Genomic DNA, 19,570 nt, shown 5'->3' on the forward strand with positions numbered 1-19,570 from the left:
TCCCTTTGCCAAGTTTATTAAAAAAAAAAAAAAAAATCATGTCTCTTTCAGGCTTCTCCACAGGAGCAGATTATAGTCCTTATTTGCCTCAGGGGCCTGGTGTTTGACAGTCATTCACAGGTAGATAGGTATAGAGTAAAGTCAGTATTGTGCTGACCTGACGTTTCCTTGTTATAGGGAAACCTTATGTCACATCACATTTTCTTTTCTGCTTTCCTGCCTTTTTGACTAGTGACAGGCAGCTGGGTTAGATAATAAGCGCCCATTAGCTCAGATATGTGCTTTCAGGTGATAAGGTGGTGGTGCCACACTGAGGTCCTGGATGTGGGTGACATCTTCGGGGGCTGTCACAGTTCTTCTGTGGATTGGGGTGTGTGTGTGTGTCACAGTAACTGCCAGCTGTCTGGCCTTTTGGGAGGAATAAATCTGAACTGTGCTGCCTCATTTGTTGCTGCACCTTTCCCATAAACTGCACAGTGGATGCATTTCATCATTATCTCTTAGGCAGAGGGTTCATCATGTTTTTCAGTTGGTTTGGTGAACATTTTCTGAGAGAAGGTGGTAGTGGTGAGACAGCGGTCCTGGCATCAGACTGCTGGGTCACCGTGCAGTCAGCATGATGCTGGGTCCTGCTGGTGACCTTAGACAAATTCCTTGCTGGTTCTGTCATTATTTCTGCAGATGATGTGAAATGGAGACCGCAGCAGCGGTACCTCACCAGGCTGTAATGAACCTGAAGAAGTGTAGGTTGTTTAGGGGGTGAAAAAAGATTTTTACTTCCCCTTGCTAGAAGTGTATTTATCTGTAATCCTAAATTATTAAGAGCTATGATCTGGTTGGTTTAGAGGTTATACGTCTGTGTGACAACTGCTGTATCCCAAGACCCAGAAGGCCAGGTCTCACAGGTGGAAATGAGGATCATGAAGACTTTGGAAGGCCTGTAGATATATCCTGAATAACAATCTTTTTCCTAATGTCCTGGAGAACATGTACAGAAGTGAATTCAGTGAATTTTTGTTTGTTAGGAAAGTTGTTCTGCTCGTTTCTGCTGGCTGTAGGCTTTAGTGTAGTCCTCTGGAATGTTCCTCCAGCCACTGTCAATCAGATCGTGGTCCCTGTATTGTTGCTGAATGTCATCTTGAATCAGTTCCTAATGCCACAAATTTCGTTCTACTCTAGAAGCAAATGGACTCCTCTTATTCTTCAGTTTCGCTCTCTGGAAGCATGGATCTTGAGTTGGGATTTCTGTCAAGGATCACGTTTGTCTATGCCACCCTCTTAGAAGGGTTTGAAGAGAGTTTGCTTCAAACAATTGATTCTGTTGCTGAAATATTTGGTTTGTTGTCTATCTGAAAGTCAGTGTCTGTAAAAAATTTTTTTTTTTTTTTATTTCAGTTACACTATGCTTCATGAAAAACATAATGGGACAGAAAAGAGATGAAGAGAACATTACATAACATTACAGGTTGAATTACAAAACTTCCATTCCAATACAGATCTTAACATTTGGTTGATTGCCAAGTAATCCCCTCCTTAAGTCTGTCATTTATCTGGTATGGTTTATTTAAATATTTAATTAATAAATAATTAAAAAACAATTACAAATACTGGTCATATATTTATTTAAATAAAACATACTGGTTTCAAAGTAGCAGAAAATCCATTCAACACCTCTGGAAGTAGACGTAGGTTGTTCAGAAGTTGTGAAGCATTATTTATGTGCTGCCAGCAGGGATTTAAGAATCCTTCACAAAGGAATGTAAAGGACAATAATTTGTATTCCTGCTCTGAAAAATTCCCAGTTGAAGTATGAGTTCAGAATAATTGTCACATTTCTTTGCAGTCACTGGAAAGCTGGGGAACTCTGAACCAACATGAGACTGAACAGTTGATGCCCTCAGTAATGCTCCCTGTTGATTTGCACTGACAAAATGAAAAAGCTTAAATTGCTTCTTTTCATGCTTTTCTTCTTCTGCAGGAAGAAGACTCTAATGCCCAAAATTGTTAACTGTCTGAAATTACCTTACCAATTCCAGAGCAATAATGTAATGTTTCAAACTGTGATAAAGTACAGCACTGAACTGCACTTTTAGTTTTGAATATTACATTTCCATGGCTAATAGATGTCTTCCATGCCATGGACACAATGGGGGGAAAAAAAAAAAGGTGTTAAAAAGGATTCAGCATCGAAGCAGGGGATAATGGGATGCTGACTTCCATGTTATGCTAGCTCTCTACATAACTTCTTGAACACAGGGACAGATCAATCCACCCTGCCAACAGGTTTACCTTGCTCCTGCCCGTTCACATGCTGAGGTATGTTTTTTCTGGGTCAATTTTGAATGCAAGTGTAACACTTCTTTCAAGTACTATATTTGTTGCAAGCTTCTGTTTATTCCTGGCATCCTTCCTTTGTGTTGAGTTCCTGTCATTGCCCGGCTCCGTGAACTTCAGTTACTTCATTTCCTCAGCTGCTTTCACACTATGTGGTGATGTTCTTACGTCCTGCCCCTGTCCCCCCTCCCCATCCCACTCCTCTTATAAAGAAAAGTGTCAAAGGGACTGTGTTAGTAGCTGAGAACAAAAGATGACCTTCTGAGCCTTATGTATTGTAGAAAGGGATATTTAAGGACTGGCAGGTGGGACTTTAGTTTTTGTACCAAAAGCATGATTTTTCCTTTCTGTGCTTTTATAACAGCCTGCAGACTTGAAGTGATACAATCATTCCTGTTAGCTTGCTCTGTGATGGTGGGCCATCTCAGAAAAGTGTTTCATTTTCCCTGTAAATACACTTATACATTTCGTGGTGTAGCAGGTAGAGGTCTCCATCTGGACTAGTTTTTGAATCTGTTTTGTTAAGCACAGGTGGAGGGCTGTGCTTTGGCTGCCGCTTGCTGACCTACTGTCAGGACCCTCAGTGCATTAAGAGCACCCTGAACAGCCCAGCCCCACTGAGTGCCCCCCTGCCTGGGTTCCCATTGTGCCCCGAACCACACCGTAAGCTGTCCTGGCTTGCTGGCTGTTTCTCTGTATGTGCTCTGGACCTACCAACTGGGCCAACACGTCTCCCATCCCATCTCTGGCCCCATCTCCTGCTGCTGCTGCCTGCCCTCCCTGATTCATCCCCTGCCACGCTGGAGCCAGCGGTAAAGCCTGTTTCCCACCCATGGCCCTGCCTGCCTTGGGTTACATTGCTGGGGTCGCCCCAGCTCATCACCAAATTTATTTTTTCCCCCCGAGTGCGTTTCAGACATTTTCATAGCAGAAGTTTATGTTTTGCCTATCTATAGAGCATTTTCATGTTATATTATCACTTTATTATCTCTCTTGAGGGTTTAACTAACTGGTGTAATTAGCTGGAATAAGAATTGGGCTCAGAGAAGTAATTTCTCATTTAAGGAATAACCTGGAGTTGCAGTTGTAGGGCTCCGAGTTTGGCCTGCAAGGACAGTAAGCATAAAGGCTTGGATCCTTAAGCAGAGGATGCAGCAGAGGAAGGACCAGCCAGCTCCCTATGGCACTTGATGAAGGTGTCTTGTGTGCTGTTGAGAAATACGTTGCTTCAAGCTTCTAGAGCCCTGTAAGAAGTGATCTGTGTTAAGACTCTTGTCTCCTAAGTGTTAAGACTCTTCTACCTGTCCACATGTGAGGCCGTGGCACTGCAGGTGGTAAATCTGTTTTAGTAACTCAGTTATCATGTCTGGTAAGTCCACATATGTCTGTCAGCTCCTCAGCAGGCTGAGATGCTCAAAACCCAATGGGTGCCCTTCTGTGCTAGACAAGGGATCAGCCCCTTTGCTCCCAACAGCTGGTGTAGCAAACCTTGGCTTTTAGCTGCACGGCCAGAAATGGCAAGTTCTTTGATCTGTTTCTCTTACATTTGGGGGCAGTTTCTGCACTCCCAGCTCCCTGGCCATATCCTTACTGGATCCGCTCGTGCCCCTTCTGCCAGTAGAGTGGTCAAGTGGGTGATACCAAACTGTGTGCCCCAATGGGATGCAAAACTGGGACAGAGAGAAGTGCTTTGTGTGCCTTTGAGAAATGCTTATGAGCAGTATTTGGCTGAAGCTGAGTATAGAGATTGTGCAGGGAAAAAAGGGGGTTTGATGAAATAGATTTGAAGAAACTTTTTTGTCTTACAGTCCTATTATTCAGAACAGGAAAGCCCAGACCTTCGTGGGGACCTTTGTGGGCTTTTCCATCAAGTTGCAGGATTGCTCAGCCTCTTAGAGTCTGAGGTGTCATAGACACATACGTTTGACCTGCCCCCCATAGAGGGCTTGTAGAGGAGTCTTTGGAAGGCAGCCACATGATGCTTGTGTCAGTTCATCTTTTTCTTTTGTATTCATACAGGCCTTAGTAAAATGAGGCTCTTGTGCTCGTAAATGGCCAGGAAGACAGATAAAGAAACCCTTCCCCAGTTGTAACCAGTGTTGTGCTGTTGCAGTAGGATACCTCTTGGCATTGTGTCAGAGCATGGGGGATTTCCATGGGAGCTTCTTATGCTTTAGATACCCCGAAGTGTCTGTGCATTCCTGCCAGAAAACCTGTAATGGTATAACTTGGGATTTACATAAGATTGGTGAATATAACGATCTTTAATACCACCTAAGCAACGGGTACCTTGATGTAACATTTAAATACCTGGAGAAATGTTGGTACACTTCAGTAAGATTGATTTGTTCAGTATTTAAGATAAGATTTATAAAAGAAATGTGGGTAAGGAGATTTGGTCGGTATGGCAAAATGACGTTAATGGAGTATTAATCTCTCTCCTGTGTTTCCAATAAATCGTTGGTGACTCTGGAGCAGCAGTTGCCATGTCAAACTTTGGTTTTAATTGCTTTCATGAACTGTATGGCAGAGCAGTTCTTGCACAGTTACGTGCCACTGTCAATAAAACTTCAGGTTCTGCAGAGAGACAGGTGTTTAGTGCATAATTTCCAATATAGATCTGATGTCCTGACATATAGTTAAAGATTACATGATGGTAATTGGCAGGATTTTCTTGAAAAAGATGTGTAGAAGCAGGGTCTTGAGGTTTAATCTAAGCAGGTTAAATCTGAGGTCATTATATGTTCTTTTTTTCTTATGAAAATTATGATTTATAAAAATATGGTTTTGAATCAGGCTTCAGAAATTTTGAAGAATATACATAGGATTACAGTGCTGTAATTGCTGGTGAAAAACTGCATGCAGTGGTCAGGTAAAACAAGAATTATTTGATGCCTGTATTCTGAGAAAGTATTGGAGCTGCTTAAAAATCTTGCTATCCTGTCAGGAACTGCAGTATCCTGAAGAAATGTTCAGGCAAGGGAAAATAATAATCTAGCATTTCCCTCTTATATACCCACACAAGGTTTTCAGAATTATTCTTATTCCTCCTTTGGAGGAACATGCAGTAGGAAGAACACACAGCAATTCATATGCTGCTTCGGGTTTATGAAGTAGTTGTGATGCAAAGACTTGCAGTGCTCCTTTTTAGCTTCTGGAAAAAAACTACCAGTGAATAATATAGCAGAAGAATAAACATTGAGAAATATTTATCCATTTCACGGAAAAACAGAAGTGTATACAAATTATAGGACACTTATTGCTGTAAATCCCATTATGAATTCTCTTTTTAATGTCAGAAGAATGTCTTGTTTACAAAAGGAGAGTAGAAAGTAGATAATAAGACTGCAGTGAAGGTTCAGGATCAGATTTTTTTTTCATAGACATGATTTTGAAGTAGGTTGTTAATAAAAAAATGGTTTTTTCTTGGTTTTCTTATTTTCTATTACTTTATTCTATTTTGTTCATATTTTCTTCTTCTTTCCAAAGGCTTTTCAAAGCTGTTTTTCTCCATCTTTCATTTGATGGTGCTTTCCTTCACCTCTTGCTCTGGCTGCAAGCTGGTTGGGCCCTTCGCATCTGATTGCAGTAATGCTAGGGGCAATCATACATGCTGCTACAGTTTATGGAGAAAATAAAAGTTAAAGGCCATTGCTGTGGTCCAGTATTAACATGATTTAACCTGCAGGCAACTGGTACAGTTAAACTGAACCTCATTTTCCCTCCCTTAAATTTTGGTGCAGGTAGGAGTGTATGGCAAGTGTTTATTTAGGGATCACGACAACATGTTCCAACACTGTGACCTGCTTTGCTTCCCCTGTGTCTCTTCTAATGAGATGTGATGGCATCAGCCTTTCAAGAAATAAGATGAGGTTACCCCTTCTTAAAATTGCTGCTGGAAGGGACATACTTTTTGTGTAAACTAGCACAGCCAACAGGCTCTAGTCTCCTAATTAAATCTTTGTTATGAGTTGAATATCTAGGAGTAAAGAAAACAAGGAGAGGGTGGGAATGATAGCACGTAGTGGTCTCTGGTGGTTGTTTTACCCTTCTCTGAAGGTACTGGAAGTCTTTTTGTTGAGGAAAGGTACAAAATATCCTGTGTTATTTTGTTATGAGCAGATCAGAAAATGCAAAATACATTTTCCTGTGAGCAGGTGAATTTGTGAGCATGCACCTGTGAGCCTTCATTTGGTACCTGGTTTATCACAGCTGCCCTGCTTGGCACTGGGGTCACAAAACCTCTTGTCTATAAAACATGGATGCATTATTTTCTCTTACTGCTTCTGTCTGGTTGTAAATCCTGTTTTATTTGCCTCACCGTGGTCTCATGAGGATTACTGCAGCAATAACTGAAGGCTCTGGAGATCGGCAATAGGAATTGATAGAATAAGAACTGGAGGTGCAGTCTGTGGTCCTCAGGGCGAGCATCTGTGCGTCTAGACTGTTTCCTCAGAATGGGTGGATTTGGCTTCCTCATAAAGGATGTGCTTTTAATTTGATCTTCAGTTTTCTGCAGTTGATAAGACACATTTTCAAGTGAGGGTTAAAGAAAAACCTACCCAGTGATTCAAGTGTATTTACTAGTATAACAGCTAATAGCCTGGAAAGAAAAGCGTTCTATTTGTGAAAGAGATTGCAGCAATCGGAGTGTATAATGGAATTTCAGCTCTGTGTGTTTGGATGCCACACAATTTTCTGATACATGTTTCAGTACGCTCTGGCTCGTTAGTAACTGAGACAGACATTAATACTTGTCTGGAAGAAAAGTACGTTCCTTAGGAGGGTCTGAATTCTTAGTTGTGTGTATGCAACAATTTGCACTTAACTCAGTTGAGAGCTTGGTGTATCTCAATGACTGCACAGTCTAGATCAATATGATTGAGACTGACATTCTGCTACGTGTATCACGATTCATTTTACTGGATTGATGTGTAGGGTATAAACAAGGGGTAGGGGGCACCCATCTGTGTGAAATTACTCATTTCATTTCTGATGCAAGCGTAACACTATAAAGATTTGTCAGCATTTTTTAATTTTTTTTCAGTGGGACACCAGAAATAATTGAAGCCACATCCATCTTAGCTGTATTTGCAAAATCCTAAGTGTGGCTGGAGCTGTGTGGACACAGTGGTCTTCTGTTAATTGAAGCCATCTGGATGTACTGCAGATAGCTGATCAGAAGACTCCTTTTGTTGGCATAGTCTCTGTTTCCATTTGGATGCTCTCGTGGCACACCTGTGTCAGCGTAACATCCACATGAGAAGCTTACGGGTTTTGAATGTAATGTTTTTCAAAATGCATGACTCCACTGTGTAAAAGGCGAAGACCACTAAACACAGCATTACATTTCTAAATTAATGGAGTACACACTTATGATTTTGTGCTCACTTCATTTTAATAGCAAAAGGATTATTTTTTTTCCCCCCTCTGCACTTTAGAATGTTCAATTCACCTACATTTTGAGCAAATGGGTTATTTTCTCCAACTTTTTAACTCTCGGGAAGCATAAAGTAAAAATTTCCCTCTCCGTAATCCTTAATGTTGTGAGCTACAGGAAAGAGTGGTGTGGACAGACCCATAACAACTCTGTATGACTCAGCCATTTAAAGGATAGATAAAAAAGGATTTGAAAATCCTTTAGATAGAAAAATAATGTTCTCTAAATGTTGGTTTTTCCGTTCAGACACACTCTTTAATAAAACTGAAACTAATGTTCAAATGAACATTTTGAGTATTCTGTTGAAACCTAAATTATGTTCAAGTTTGCTTGTATCTGCGCTAATTCTTTTATATAATAGTATGGAGTTATCTAACTCATCTCTCTCTTTTTTCCCCTCCTGCTAGTTAATGGTCTAATGACGCTTGGATTCACAGGTGAGCTTTACTTCTACAATTCAGACTTCTTTTTCTGTTTTGTTAATGGCAGTCATTTGAGAAGGGCTTCCACCCTATCTCATTGCAATTAGTCAACTGTCACATATTTTTTACAACTGGTCTTGTCCATTGGCATGTATGAATGGGGAGTGTTGTAGTGTTTTGTAAAGGTCAGTCTCAATAGTGGTGGTAAAATTGTAAAAGTATTCATAATTTTGAACCCCTTTGGCCAGGGATTTAGACAGAAACTCTTGTGTCATCAGATTGTTCCTGTCGTACGACTCTATCAGAGCTCTTTCTATAACTGCAAAATACTAAAGTTCTAAAGAGAGCCAACCAAAACCACCAAGGCCATGGAAAATCCATTTAAACACACTGCTGGGAAGGGGCTGGAGTAAATTGTCAGTACACATGACGTAATGGAGGAGAAACTTGTATTCTGTTGGATTTATAGGGTAGTAAATCAAGTGATAGCTGGCTGTTTAGAATACCCTGCCAGGGAAGGCAGCTTTACTTAACTTTTGTGAAAGCATCCGCGCAGGATTTAAGTTGCCAGCTATGCAGTTTTCATATCTGGTTTTTAATTCTGTGGAGTTTTAGCATTCATCTGCAGATCTGGCTGTGGAAAGTGTAACTTACAGCTGCTACGGCTGCCAGATGAATTGGTGGGAACTCTTAAATAGGCAGGGTCCACGCGGTCGTATTAACTTCCCAAGGGCAAAATTACGCTGCTCCCACTTCATAACTTTCACCATTTCTATCACTGGTGATTAATTGTAGTTCTGATTTTTTTTCTGACATGAGTGAAGGCTTAGCATCAGCTTGAAGAGCTCTGTCAGTCAGACATGATGGAGGAGGAAGAGTCTGGTCCCAGTGAGCCTGGAGATGTTCAGGGTCTGTGTGAAATGGTAATGTTAGGGCCTTGTAGGCTGTCCAGTTGTAGGCCTGCTGCTCTTGGGAAGCAGGTGAAAGCAAAGTATTTCTTCCATCAGCTGTGGTGACCATCTCTTGTTTGGCAGGTGGCATCACTGAGTGGGTGACCTCCCCCGAAGCAGTTAGCTATGATGGCTGGACCTAAATCGTAAGGCCCGGCTGCCCAGGCTCTGGGGGAGCCGCCTTCTTCCGAGCAAGGCACTTCACGTGCGCTGTGGCCTGTCCTCCTGTCACACACTCCATTTGGAGAGAGGTTTCTGACTGACGGCTGTGTCGTGATGTGAAGCCTGAAAACGCTCATCTTGCCTTAGTGGAGTGAGGGCTGTGCCTGACTTCTCACGGAGCAAAGCTCGCACACCTTTGACCTTGCTTTGCCTGGCAGCGTGTCTGGTTGTCCCCACAGAAAATCAGAACTTTTTTCAGTGATGATGGGATCCTGCTTTCAAAGTAATTAATAGAAGATAAAGAAATACCTAATCTCCCTGGTATAAATAGGGTCTCAGTGAAAACGTAATTTGGATGAAAAAGGTGCAAAACCTGGTTGTACTTAGATTTATTTTTTTTATGGTTAAAGAACGACAAAGTGGTATGTTCTTCATGGCTTTGTGCTTAATAGAAGTTGTTCCTCCAGAATTCTCAGGAGGGTTGCCTGACACATGGGTTTGTTAGGGTTGCAGTTTTTTCAGGTAAATCCTTTTCTCAGATTTGTGCTGCTGTAAAGAGAAGAAATCACACTGGTGTTTTTTTTTTTTTTTTAACTAATTTAATTTTGGCATTTCTGTTGAATATGTATGAATGTTGAATATGTATGTTGACATACATATACTTACAGGTAATTTTTAATGTTCTACAAAATGTATGCATTTGTTATACGGAAGAACAATCAAAATAGCAGCATTTATAAAAGTAAAGCAAGACATTTAACTACTTAATCAAAACAAAACGTTTCAGCCTTATTAAAATTAAATACTTTAGTCTGAATAATAAAATTAAAATTCTGAAATAATTATAGAAATAGCAAAATACTATCTTTGTATTCCAATGCACGCTTGAGCTGCATGAAAAAAACCTTTGACTAAAGATTTTTGAGTTGCCATTACAAGTTGCAAAAGATACAGACTTGCTCAAGTCAATGTTAACTCTTGCTTTGCAAGTAGCTGTATGCTGCAACACTAACATCTGATAACGGTAAATAATTCCTTTAGTGGATATGCTAAGGAAAAAGCTTAATTGTGACTGTGGGAATTCAAGCCCTGTAGCTGCTAAGATATAGAAATGTTTTTGATGCTGAGGAGGATTTATAGTGGTATAGTTGCGTGGATGGATGAACAGGATGTGTCTGTGTGAGCTTGAGAGGTACTTTCTAGACAGAGGTATACGATCAGTAAGTTAGTGTGAGTAGAACCTAAGTAACGTTAGAAAAGTGACTAGGTAGATTTCTCTGTGCTAGGTCTAAAAGATAATACTGTGTATGGTAACCTGTAATATTTTATACTGTTATATTTTTTTAAAAAATATGTAAAGGTATATTTTACCTGTTTTCTAAAATTGTTGAGAAAGTTGTGTGTTAGGTTTACAACAATCTAAGCAGCAAGCAGAGTTATGTGAAGGAGTTTGTGAGTGATGTGTTCATGCTTCTTCTATTTCAATGTTGGAAATTTAAGGTGCTTTCTGATTTTACCTAGGTGCACGTCAACAGACTCATCTCTGCAATGAATCGCTCATGTTAGAAAAGTTACCTGCCTGTGGAAAATCATTTGAAGAGATGATGAAGAAAGTGGACTCTAAAAAATGGTGCAACCTGACAGAATTTATCATGTAAGAGTTAGTTTTGGTTTCGATAGTTCTCACCTCTAAAGCTGTTTGTCCTTTTAAAAAAAGGATCACCTCAAATACCAAGAAAACTGTAATACCTACATCCCTAATATATATCTCATGCATGTGAAATGTTTGCGTTCCAGCTAAATTGAAATCCTCCTGTATTTGATTCCCTGTTGCAAAGGGCTAAGTTGTAGCTCTTTGGTCCCTGCAATGCAGCCACATGTGTACAGAGACACCAGCTCTTAATTTGAAGAGTGCACAAAATAGACCACTAATGAAAACTAACCAGTGGGCTAATCAATACTAGCTGCTATTGCTTTTACCTCAGGCAGTTGTGTTTATATCTAATCTGTATTTCTGTGCATCTTAGGCAACTGTTACTTAAGGCAATTTTTTTTTTCCTGTGAAACCACTATGCTTTTAGAGTCACAGTATTTTGTTCTCTGTGTTGACAGCAATGCAGTTCCCTCCTCTGATTTCCTTTTTTCAGTAAGACAACAGGAACATTTCTGCACATGCTGTTTCAAAGATCCACCTCGCGTGTGAAATAGTTTGGTCCAAATGTAAAATGACTTGTTCTGTTGGACCTGCTGCAGTTTGTTTCCTTGCCTGCCAAATAGCGTGGAGAGCGTGAGCACCTCTTATTTTGTTTGGATGGCTAAAACATGGCAAGAATGACCATAGTGAGGGTGGCATTATTTTTTTCTTATCTTTACTCCTGTTCTGCAGTTGCTGGAGGTATTCAAACACCTCTCTATAAAGCTGCACACTTCGAAGTCTGCTTTGGAGGAAACTCATAGACTTGTGTAATTGGTGCCATTTTTGGCTTTGTGGAGCATCTGCTTCTTCAGATCATGCCTGCTCACATACAATGCTTAGTTTTCGGAAGTGCTGAGTACCCTCTACACCAGCTGATATCAGAGCAAACTGCAGGTGTTCGGCTCTTCAGAAAACAAGGCTCAAGTAAATTAGTGCTGGCTGGTGTGGTACCAGCCCGTCTGGAGCACAGCATCTTCCTGGGTTTGAAAGTGCTGTGGTTTTGGGGGTGCTCCTGAGGCAGGGTAGCCACAAGCTAGCTGTCGTCATGCCTGGTACTGTCTCGTTTAGCCCCAGACATGTTCTTGTCTCATACGATCATTGGTCTTGTCTCCTTTTTTGTGTCACCTCCTGTGAGGCAGGATCAGAGAGGGAGTTAACGTGGAGTTAAAGGAAGCCGTTTCTTCACAGAGTGATTTCTGCATGGTGCTTTTCATTTACAATGACCTTGCAAAATTTGGCTGTGTATCTTATATCAAAATGTAATGGTTATGGAAATCTGCTTCTTTTGTAAATTCTGTTTTATGGAGGAGCTCTAGCTCTTCAGGATAAATGGCTGTCCTTGGTTATGGGACTGTAAATAGCAATTACCTGCATTGCTTCACTGTTTGGCAGAACAGTCACGGGAGAGGTCTCAGTGACTTCAATTTACTGTAACTTAATTCTACCGTAAGATTTTCTGACGGCTCCATTACTTCTTAACTTTATTCTTAAAAAACTCATATTCTTTAAAAAACATCTTAAACAGAAGAGGCTCTCGTGTGGGACCTGGTACTGGAAACCAATGTAAGAGCTTTAGCCTCCATGACTGATAGTGATCTTTCTGGAAATGTAATCAGATATAAACTGTAAAAATTCAGGTGAAGTTTTACAGAAGCACTGTCAGGAGAAAGTTTCCCTATTAGTTTTTGCATTTTTGTGTGAGAATTCATGCAGAAATTAGGATACAGACACCATGGCTCATACTGTCCAAAGGTAGTTGAAAGCTTAAATATGATGAAGGATCGAAGTGGGATTTAAAAATATTTTAAGTCATTGAGATGTGATGGGTTTCAGTGATTCTGGCTTGGACACTGGAATATAAAGGACAACCAGAAACACCTTACAAGAAAGGTAAAACTTTCAAAAAACAACTGGAGACGTTAACTGACAGAAGAGGAGGGGATCTGCTGGTCACAGTTTTGCTGATGCTTTTAGGCTATTCAGAGGGAGCCCTGAAGATGGAAATGCAACTTGGTGGTTTAAATGGCAGGAAATTACGGTACCTGGCATGTGAACAAGCAGAGGCTGAAGTGTGGGTGGAAGCGATGGGGAGTTAACAAAAGCAAATAGACCTTTTGTTTGCCAGAAGACTGGAAATTACAGAAAGCTTTTTATTTTTATTGTGTAAGATTTCTGTGATTTTATATATACTTATAATAATGTATATGATATATGTTTCTGTATTGTCTATAATATATAACAGCATCTATATTATATTTTGGTATTATTAATAATTATTATTTATGTATATTATTAGTATTTAGCAACTGCGGCTAAATATGTAAAATCTGCTACTGTCCACAAACTTAAGCCCATTATTAACGGCTAGATTTTTTTCACTGTGCTCTAGGCGATAAATCCTGGTCTGGTTACAATGGGACCATAGTTGAGAGGCCAGGTATGACTAATTCCTGAAGCCAGCAGCCAGATGAAGATGGGTGTACCCAGAGCTGTCTTACATGAACCTGAAAAAATGCTGCTTATTGTAGTTGCGTAGCTTACTTTCTATTCTTGGCTAATGAAAGGGTTTTCTAAATACTTCTAACTAGATCCTAGAAACAATTTAGCTAGAACAAACAGTCTCTAAACAAATCTTCGTGTCTCTCCCAGCCCTAACCCCTATGGAAATAGGGGACTGAAATAAGCGAATGCCAGTTCTCAGCAGCTCATTAAGCTTTTGGCCTGCTCTCAAGCACTGGTATCCTCTCTCTTCTGTGTCCCCATTTCCCAAACATTTCTGAGAGTGGCCTCAGAATTACTGAAAGGCTAGGAAGTAAAGGGATGGCTATGGCCATCTGGGCTGCACTGCTGAATGATAAAGGCCACGCAATCTGCCCAGCAGTTGCTATTTTAGACCCTGTAAGAGTGAGCGAGTATCTCATGGGAAGGCATCAACTCTTCATTTAAAAGATATGAAATTAGTATTGATCCATCACATTTATAGACAGATTATTCCAAAGGGCTCACTGTTCACAGTCAGAGGAAAATGTGTCTTATTTCTCATCAGTTTGCCTGACTCCACTTCCTGGTGCTTATACCTTCTTACATATTTCCCTGATAAAGTAAAATTCTTTCTGTTGTCAGAAATCCTTTTTTCCCAATTAAATACAAACAAGCCACCTCTCAATCACTCTTTTTTTTTTCCTTTTTTTTTTTTTATTCATTAAGATCAAAGTTTTACAGCCTATCACGCCAACGTGTGTATTTCAAATTTTTTGAACCCTTTGCAAGCTGTGGCAGCTTTTGTTTTGGAGAGTGGATTCCAGTCTAGAATTGAATATTTCACACAGCAGTAGTTGGAAAGTTGGCACAGTATTATGTATAGACACCCTATTTTTTCCTCTAATCCTGCTGGGTATTCAACATTTTTCTTCTGCCAAAATATTTGTTTATTGCATTAACCTTCCTAGCCATCTAGTCATTCCAGGAGGACATGCTCTACAAGTTGTACATGACTTAAAGTCCTTCTCAGTATGACTTGTAAGTGTGATGTACATTATTTTTTTATGGACCTATCTTCTTGCATTCACCACTGTTAAAATCCATATGATGTAGAGAAGTCCATATTTGTAAGTCATCCAAGTCAGTCTGTGTAACTACATCTACATCTTCTACTCCTTCTTCACCATTTACTATGCTATTTGCATATTTAAGCAAAAATTATTTGTTTGCTTCACTTGGTTGATGGAGATATTGGACCAAAACTTTAGCAACTGCCCTCCATTTATGGCAAATACTTTATCGTTACTTTTCAAGTTCCATTTATTTTTAATTCAAGGGCTACCATTGGTTTTTAATGTGGGTTTTTTTCCATCAAAATGTTTTAAACAAAGTTTGATAGAACATTCAGTCTTCAAACAAGAATGAATGAAATAGTGATTATAAGGAAGCATAGGGACACAGAAGCCCCAAAAGACTCATTTGAAAAATCCATAAGAATGTGTTTTGGACTCCATATATGCATTTCTGGTTGATTAGCTGCTGTGAGAGCAAACACTGTCGAAGTAAGAAATACATATTTATATGGCATGTTGATGCAACAAGCTTTAGTACCCAGTATACCAAAAAAAGAGACATATGTAAAGAGCTTTGATTAATTTGAAAGTTTTACTTAGCATATGATATCAAGTCTTGTGAGATTAGCTTCAGTCTTTGCTATCGGTTAATCCTGTGTTGCATTCCTTATAGACGTTTATAATACTTTTTTTCACAAGGGCATCCAGTAATTCCATTCAAAGCCAGCACTTAATTTGGACTTTTTTTTTTTTTTAAACCATACTGTAGCACAAGTCGGTTACCTTTCCTGATTTTATTACATCATTATGTCTAACATTGATGTCTTTTCAGTGGTAGCAATGGGGCTAGTGGCACTGCTCTCTGATACTCTTTGTTGAACATACCACCAAGCACCCCCTCTGTTTAGGAGTATGTGGGCCTCTTATCACTGATTTGGGCTTGCAATTTTTCTGCAATAAAAACTCTTGGGCAGTAAGAATGCAGAGTAATAATGAAGGAGTCTGTAATGGAAGAGGGAAGATGACTATTACATAGATATTTAGTCATAGACCACCTCCTTTTTGATACAGATGTTAAGGGTTGATGTTTAATTTTCTCAGCTGTCGGAAAGGAACCTGTTTCAGGTAGAAGATGCACACTGTGTCTGGGGCACTGAGCAGGAGATGCTGCTAAAGAACTTGACACTACTGCCATCGCTCAGGCAAGTGTATCAGGAAATCAAAACAAGGGCGGGATGCTGCACGAACAGGGACAGGGAAAGATACAGTGAAGAGAGCATCCTTCTGTCTCTGAGTAGAGCTGATCAGCCCCTCTGAAGTCATGAGGGACAGTCATTGCAAATGAGCCCAGAAGGTGATCTTCCTTCAGATATCTTTCTTTAACCAAAGAGAAATGGATGCTTACGTGTTTTGTACATGACTTTTGCTGCACACGTATTCAGTTGTATCCCTAGGCATCTTGTCACTCCGACAGTCCTCTCTCAACCTGAGTCTCTTCCAGGCATGCCAGCTTGGCGTTGTCTAAAGTGCATCCCCAAGCTAATTTCTCACTGATCCAAAGCAAACTACAGAGTGCTTTTCTTTAGCTGAATCAATACGTGAAGTAACAGTTGATAACTTAATATCTGAAAGGTAGTGCTTTGATATCTATTTTCCAGTGTTTCCAGTCCTCTAAACATTTCCTGAGGGGACAGACCAGCCTCAGTGACATTTGTTTGCTATTGGACTGGAATGTAGGATTTGATTGCTATCTTTGACCTACTCAAGCGTCATCCATTTCAGTGCAAGGCATTCTGTTATTTCAAGCCAATACTGCAGTTGTAGCTGTCACCTCACCATTCGCATCCCTGCTACCCTGGGAGCTCCCAGCTGATCATTCGGAGCTTGCCAGCCAAGGAATAGCTGTGAATAGAGAGGCTGAGGGTGAAATAGCAATTTGTGTTTTGGAAGAGAGCTCTAGCTAAGTAGCATGTAACGTGCGTTAAGATCTGGCTTTTAAAAAGAATTGATTGCAACAGGCTTCTTCCTGCAATCCCTACATTTCTTTCTACCTCATCAAGCCTGTCTTCATGGTTCAGAGAGCCCCTAATGTGCTGTGAGGCAGCAGCTGTGTGGCACTGCTCTGTGGCACCTGGAGGATGTTACAATTCTGGGTTTTTTTTCAAAGTTGTAAATTTCAGACCTTAGCAGAATAGGACAGGACAAAATTTTTATTTTAACTTTATGTCTGAAGCTGTTCCACTGCAAGTAGGTGTGTAGCTGGTGGAATTCCCTCGACTGCTGTGAGTGTGGTCCAAGATCTGTCCCCATGCTGAACAACCATTTCGATTTCTGTACAGCCTCAGTGTAGATTTCCTAGAACTCTTTATATCAAAAACAAATTCTATAAACAGAAGCAATAGACTTCAGTCCCATTGAAGATGACTCAGGAGTCCACCCATGTTCTGCACAGATGTTGAAGATTTGAAAAAGGAATTAAGGAAAAAAAGATATATATGACTAGAGCCAAAATTTATCTAATCTTCTGGAAAAGTAATCCTAAAGCTGTTGCTCAATTTTAAATTCAATGGAGGTTTTGCCTGTTACAGCTTGGCCCAGCTAAACTAAACTAATAATAAAAGCGCCTAGTTTTCAAAGAAACATAGTAAAATATTAAAGAAAAGAAATCCAGATGACATTAAGATCAATGGGAGAGCAAACTGGAAGAAATATGTGCAATCCAAGATGAAATTATTCAAATAATCCAGTTCTTCAAGCCTGGAGCTAATAACCTCTGCTGGCGGAGCGTGTATGTAAGAGCCCTCCAAACTGAGTCATTTTCTTGGTCAGTTGTATAAGTTTTTTTCATCTTCCCCATTGACTGCTGCAGGAAGTCTGATCTAGATGCTGATTGCATCCAGCTGCTAATGTCAAAACATCTGTAGATGAGGAATGTACTGTGAAAACCTCAGACAGACCACTGGGTTTGTTTTGTACCTGAGGTGAGGCGCTGATTTGCGTGAGCTAATTTGTTCCTACAGTAATGCACCTCACAATTAGAAAGCAGATACCTTTGGTTCATTCTTTTAAACTTTATCAGAAAAGCTTAAATTCTGGATTTTTGCATGGGATTTTCTCACATGAAACAGTAACTGGGGCTGCCTGGAGCTGGACCTTTGAGTGGCCAGCACATGTGGGATTTTAGATCCAGAATAGTAGTGATGAAAGGCAATTCCACTCTTCCTCAGTTGTGCCATGTTGGAGTGTGTGTGTCTGTATTTGTGTTAGGCTTTATATCCCAGTAGATAGACTGGGACATTGGTTATGCTGTACCTTAGTCAAAGTCATGGTAAAATGCTGCAAATCACAAATGTGCTTGCACAACAAAAGCTCGCTGTATTGTTGCCTGGTCTTCTCCAGCTTATTTTCTGCAGTACTTTCGCCTAACATTCTTTGTGCCTCTGAAGAGTAATTCCTTTTTTTTCCTCAAAGATTTACTGGGGAAGGGAACCAAAATTCCTTATATATCCTGCTGTAACTCCTCCCAGTTTTGTCAGTCCAGATTTTGTAGAAGAAAATATTCCTTGTCAGTTTAGTGTCTCTGTGAAGGAATGTTGAAGAAACGTTATTTTCCATGAAGTGTTTGGTGGGGTATAGAAGAACAAGGATGGCTGTGGTTGGTGGTAGCATTTTCTTCTTCGATAGGATGGTCTTCCTTTGGACTTCCCATACAGATACAGTTGCTGCTTTTTTTTAAACTTGCAGTGAAATGCAGTCCTTTCTACCCATGTATTGCTTTCACCTTTTTTCATATAAAAAATTACAGTAGTTTTATATTAAAAAGCCCTTCTAAAAACTTCTGGAGGTCATGGCAGCAGTGGCAAAACCAGGCTGGTGATAATTACCCCCAAGAACCTATTATTTTCCTTCTGTGACTCATGCCTGCCTTTTGAAAAGCAAAGCAAAGCAGTTTACAAATCAGTTAGGTGCAAGCAAGTACAACAATGGAAAAGAATGTCATATTTGAGCAGTTTTGTTGCCATCATGCTGGTAGCTGACAATCACAGCTTTTTCTTGCAGAAATAATAATGTTTGCCATTTATTATTTAAAAAATTGGAAAGAAAAGAACCCTACAGTTTATAAAGTCTCACCAGATTGCCACAGGGAGGGCTGTGCTGAAAATGTGTACATTCACCTGCTGTTTGGGATCAACCATCTGAGCCACAAAGTTGCTGTGAAGTTAATGCAAAGACACAGCTTGTTCCTGAATGAGGCTGTATTAGAATATCTTCAAGAGGAGCTGCATTTCGGGTGAATCTCCATTACTTTCATATGAAATATATTTGCTTTGTTTTATATTGTGTAGATAAGAGTATGTCCTGATGGGTGTGAATTAAGTGGTTAGCTTGAATTCAGAGACCAGGATTTCATATGAAGCAAGAATACTCCATTACTGCATAATTGCTTTCATCCTGATAGATGCAGAGGCTGAAATACGGTTACTTCACACAGTTGTAATTTATCTTCTTTACTACATAGGTGAGGGAAAGACATTTTATGCAATTCATGCCTGTGAAAATGAAGTCTGTATTTGATAGTTCCAAATGAGGCTATAAGCCTTTGGACACTAGTTTCTAATAATTTTTCTGTCTTTTGTGCAAAGTTTCAGCGATGCAATGCTAAATCGGTGTGTCCCGTGGCCACCTGACATGATGCAGAAAGGCGGTGAAAAACATTCATGAACATACATGTTGTAATGAGTTATTAAGTATGACTTCTGAATGTTAATGATGTATTAAGGACACTAGCATTTATGAATTCTGTGAAGACCTGCAGGCCATTTTGCTTCTAAATGCAAACCCATCACTGTTCTGCAGCATGGTATAGAAATAGCTACCCTACAAACTAGCAAAGCCTTATCAGCTTTACATCTGATGAGATTTCTTGGAGTTTTGTTTTAGACATTGAAAAACCTTGGGTTTTGCAAAGAAAACTTTGTTTTGAAGAGCTTCCTTGAAACCAGTAAATGGAT

General features: G+C 39.9%; 1 protein-coding gene across 2 annotated transcripts in view; it reads left to right on the forward strand.

Moving 5' to 3' along the window:
• RAMP3 (receptor activity modifying protein 3) overlaps positions 1 to 19,570 on the forward strand; it is a 55,824-nt gene that overhangs the window by 10,665 nt on the left and 25,589 nt on the right. The window contains exons 2-3 of one of the 2 annotated variants that reach the window (XM_080386106.1): positions 8,182 to 8,211; positions 10,830 to 10,962. In XM_080386106.1, coding sequence (XP_080242232.1) covers positions 8,182 to 8,211; positions 10,830 to 10,962 — 163 coding nt within the window. The remainder of the gene's footprint in view (positions 1 to 8,181; positions 8,212 to 10,829; positions 10,963 to 19,570) is intronic. The other variant, XM_080386107.1, reaches the window with a different exon arrangement.

Source organism: Falco punctatus (assembly GCF_963210335.1).
Source record: "Falco punctatus genome assembly, chromosome: 4".
Lineage (NCBI taxonomy): Eukaryota > Metazoa > Chordata > Aves > Falconiformes > Falconidae > Falco > Falco punctatus.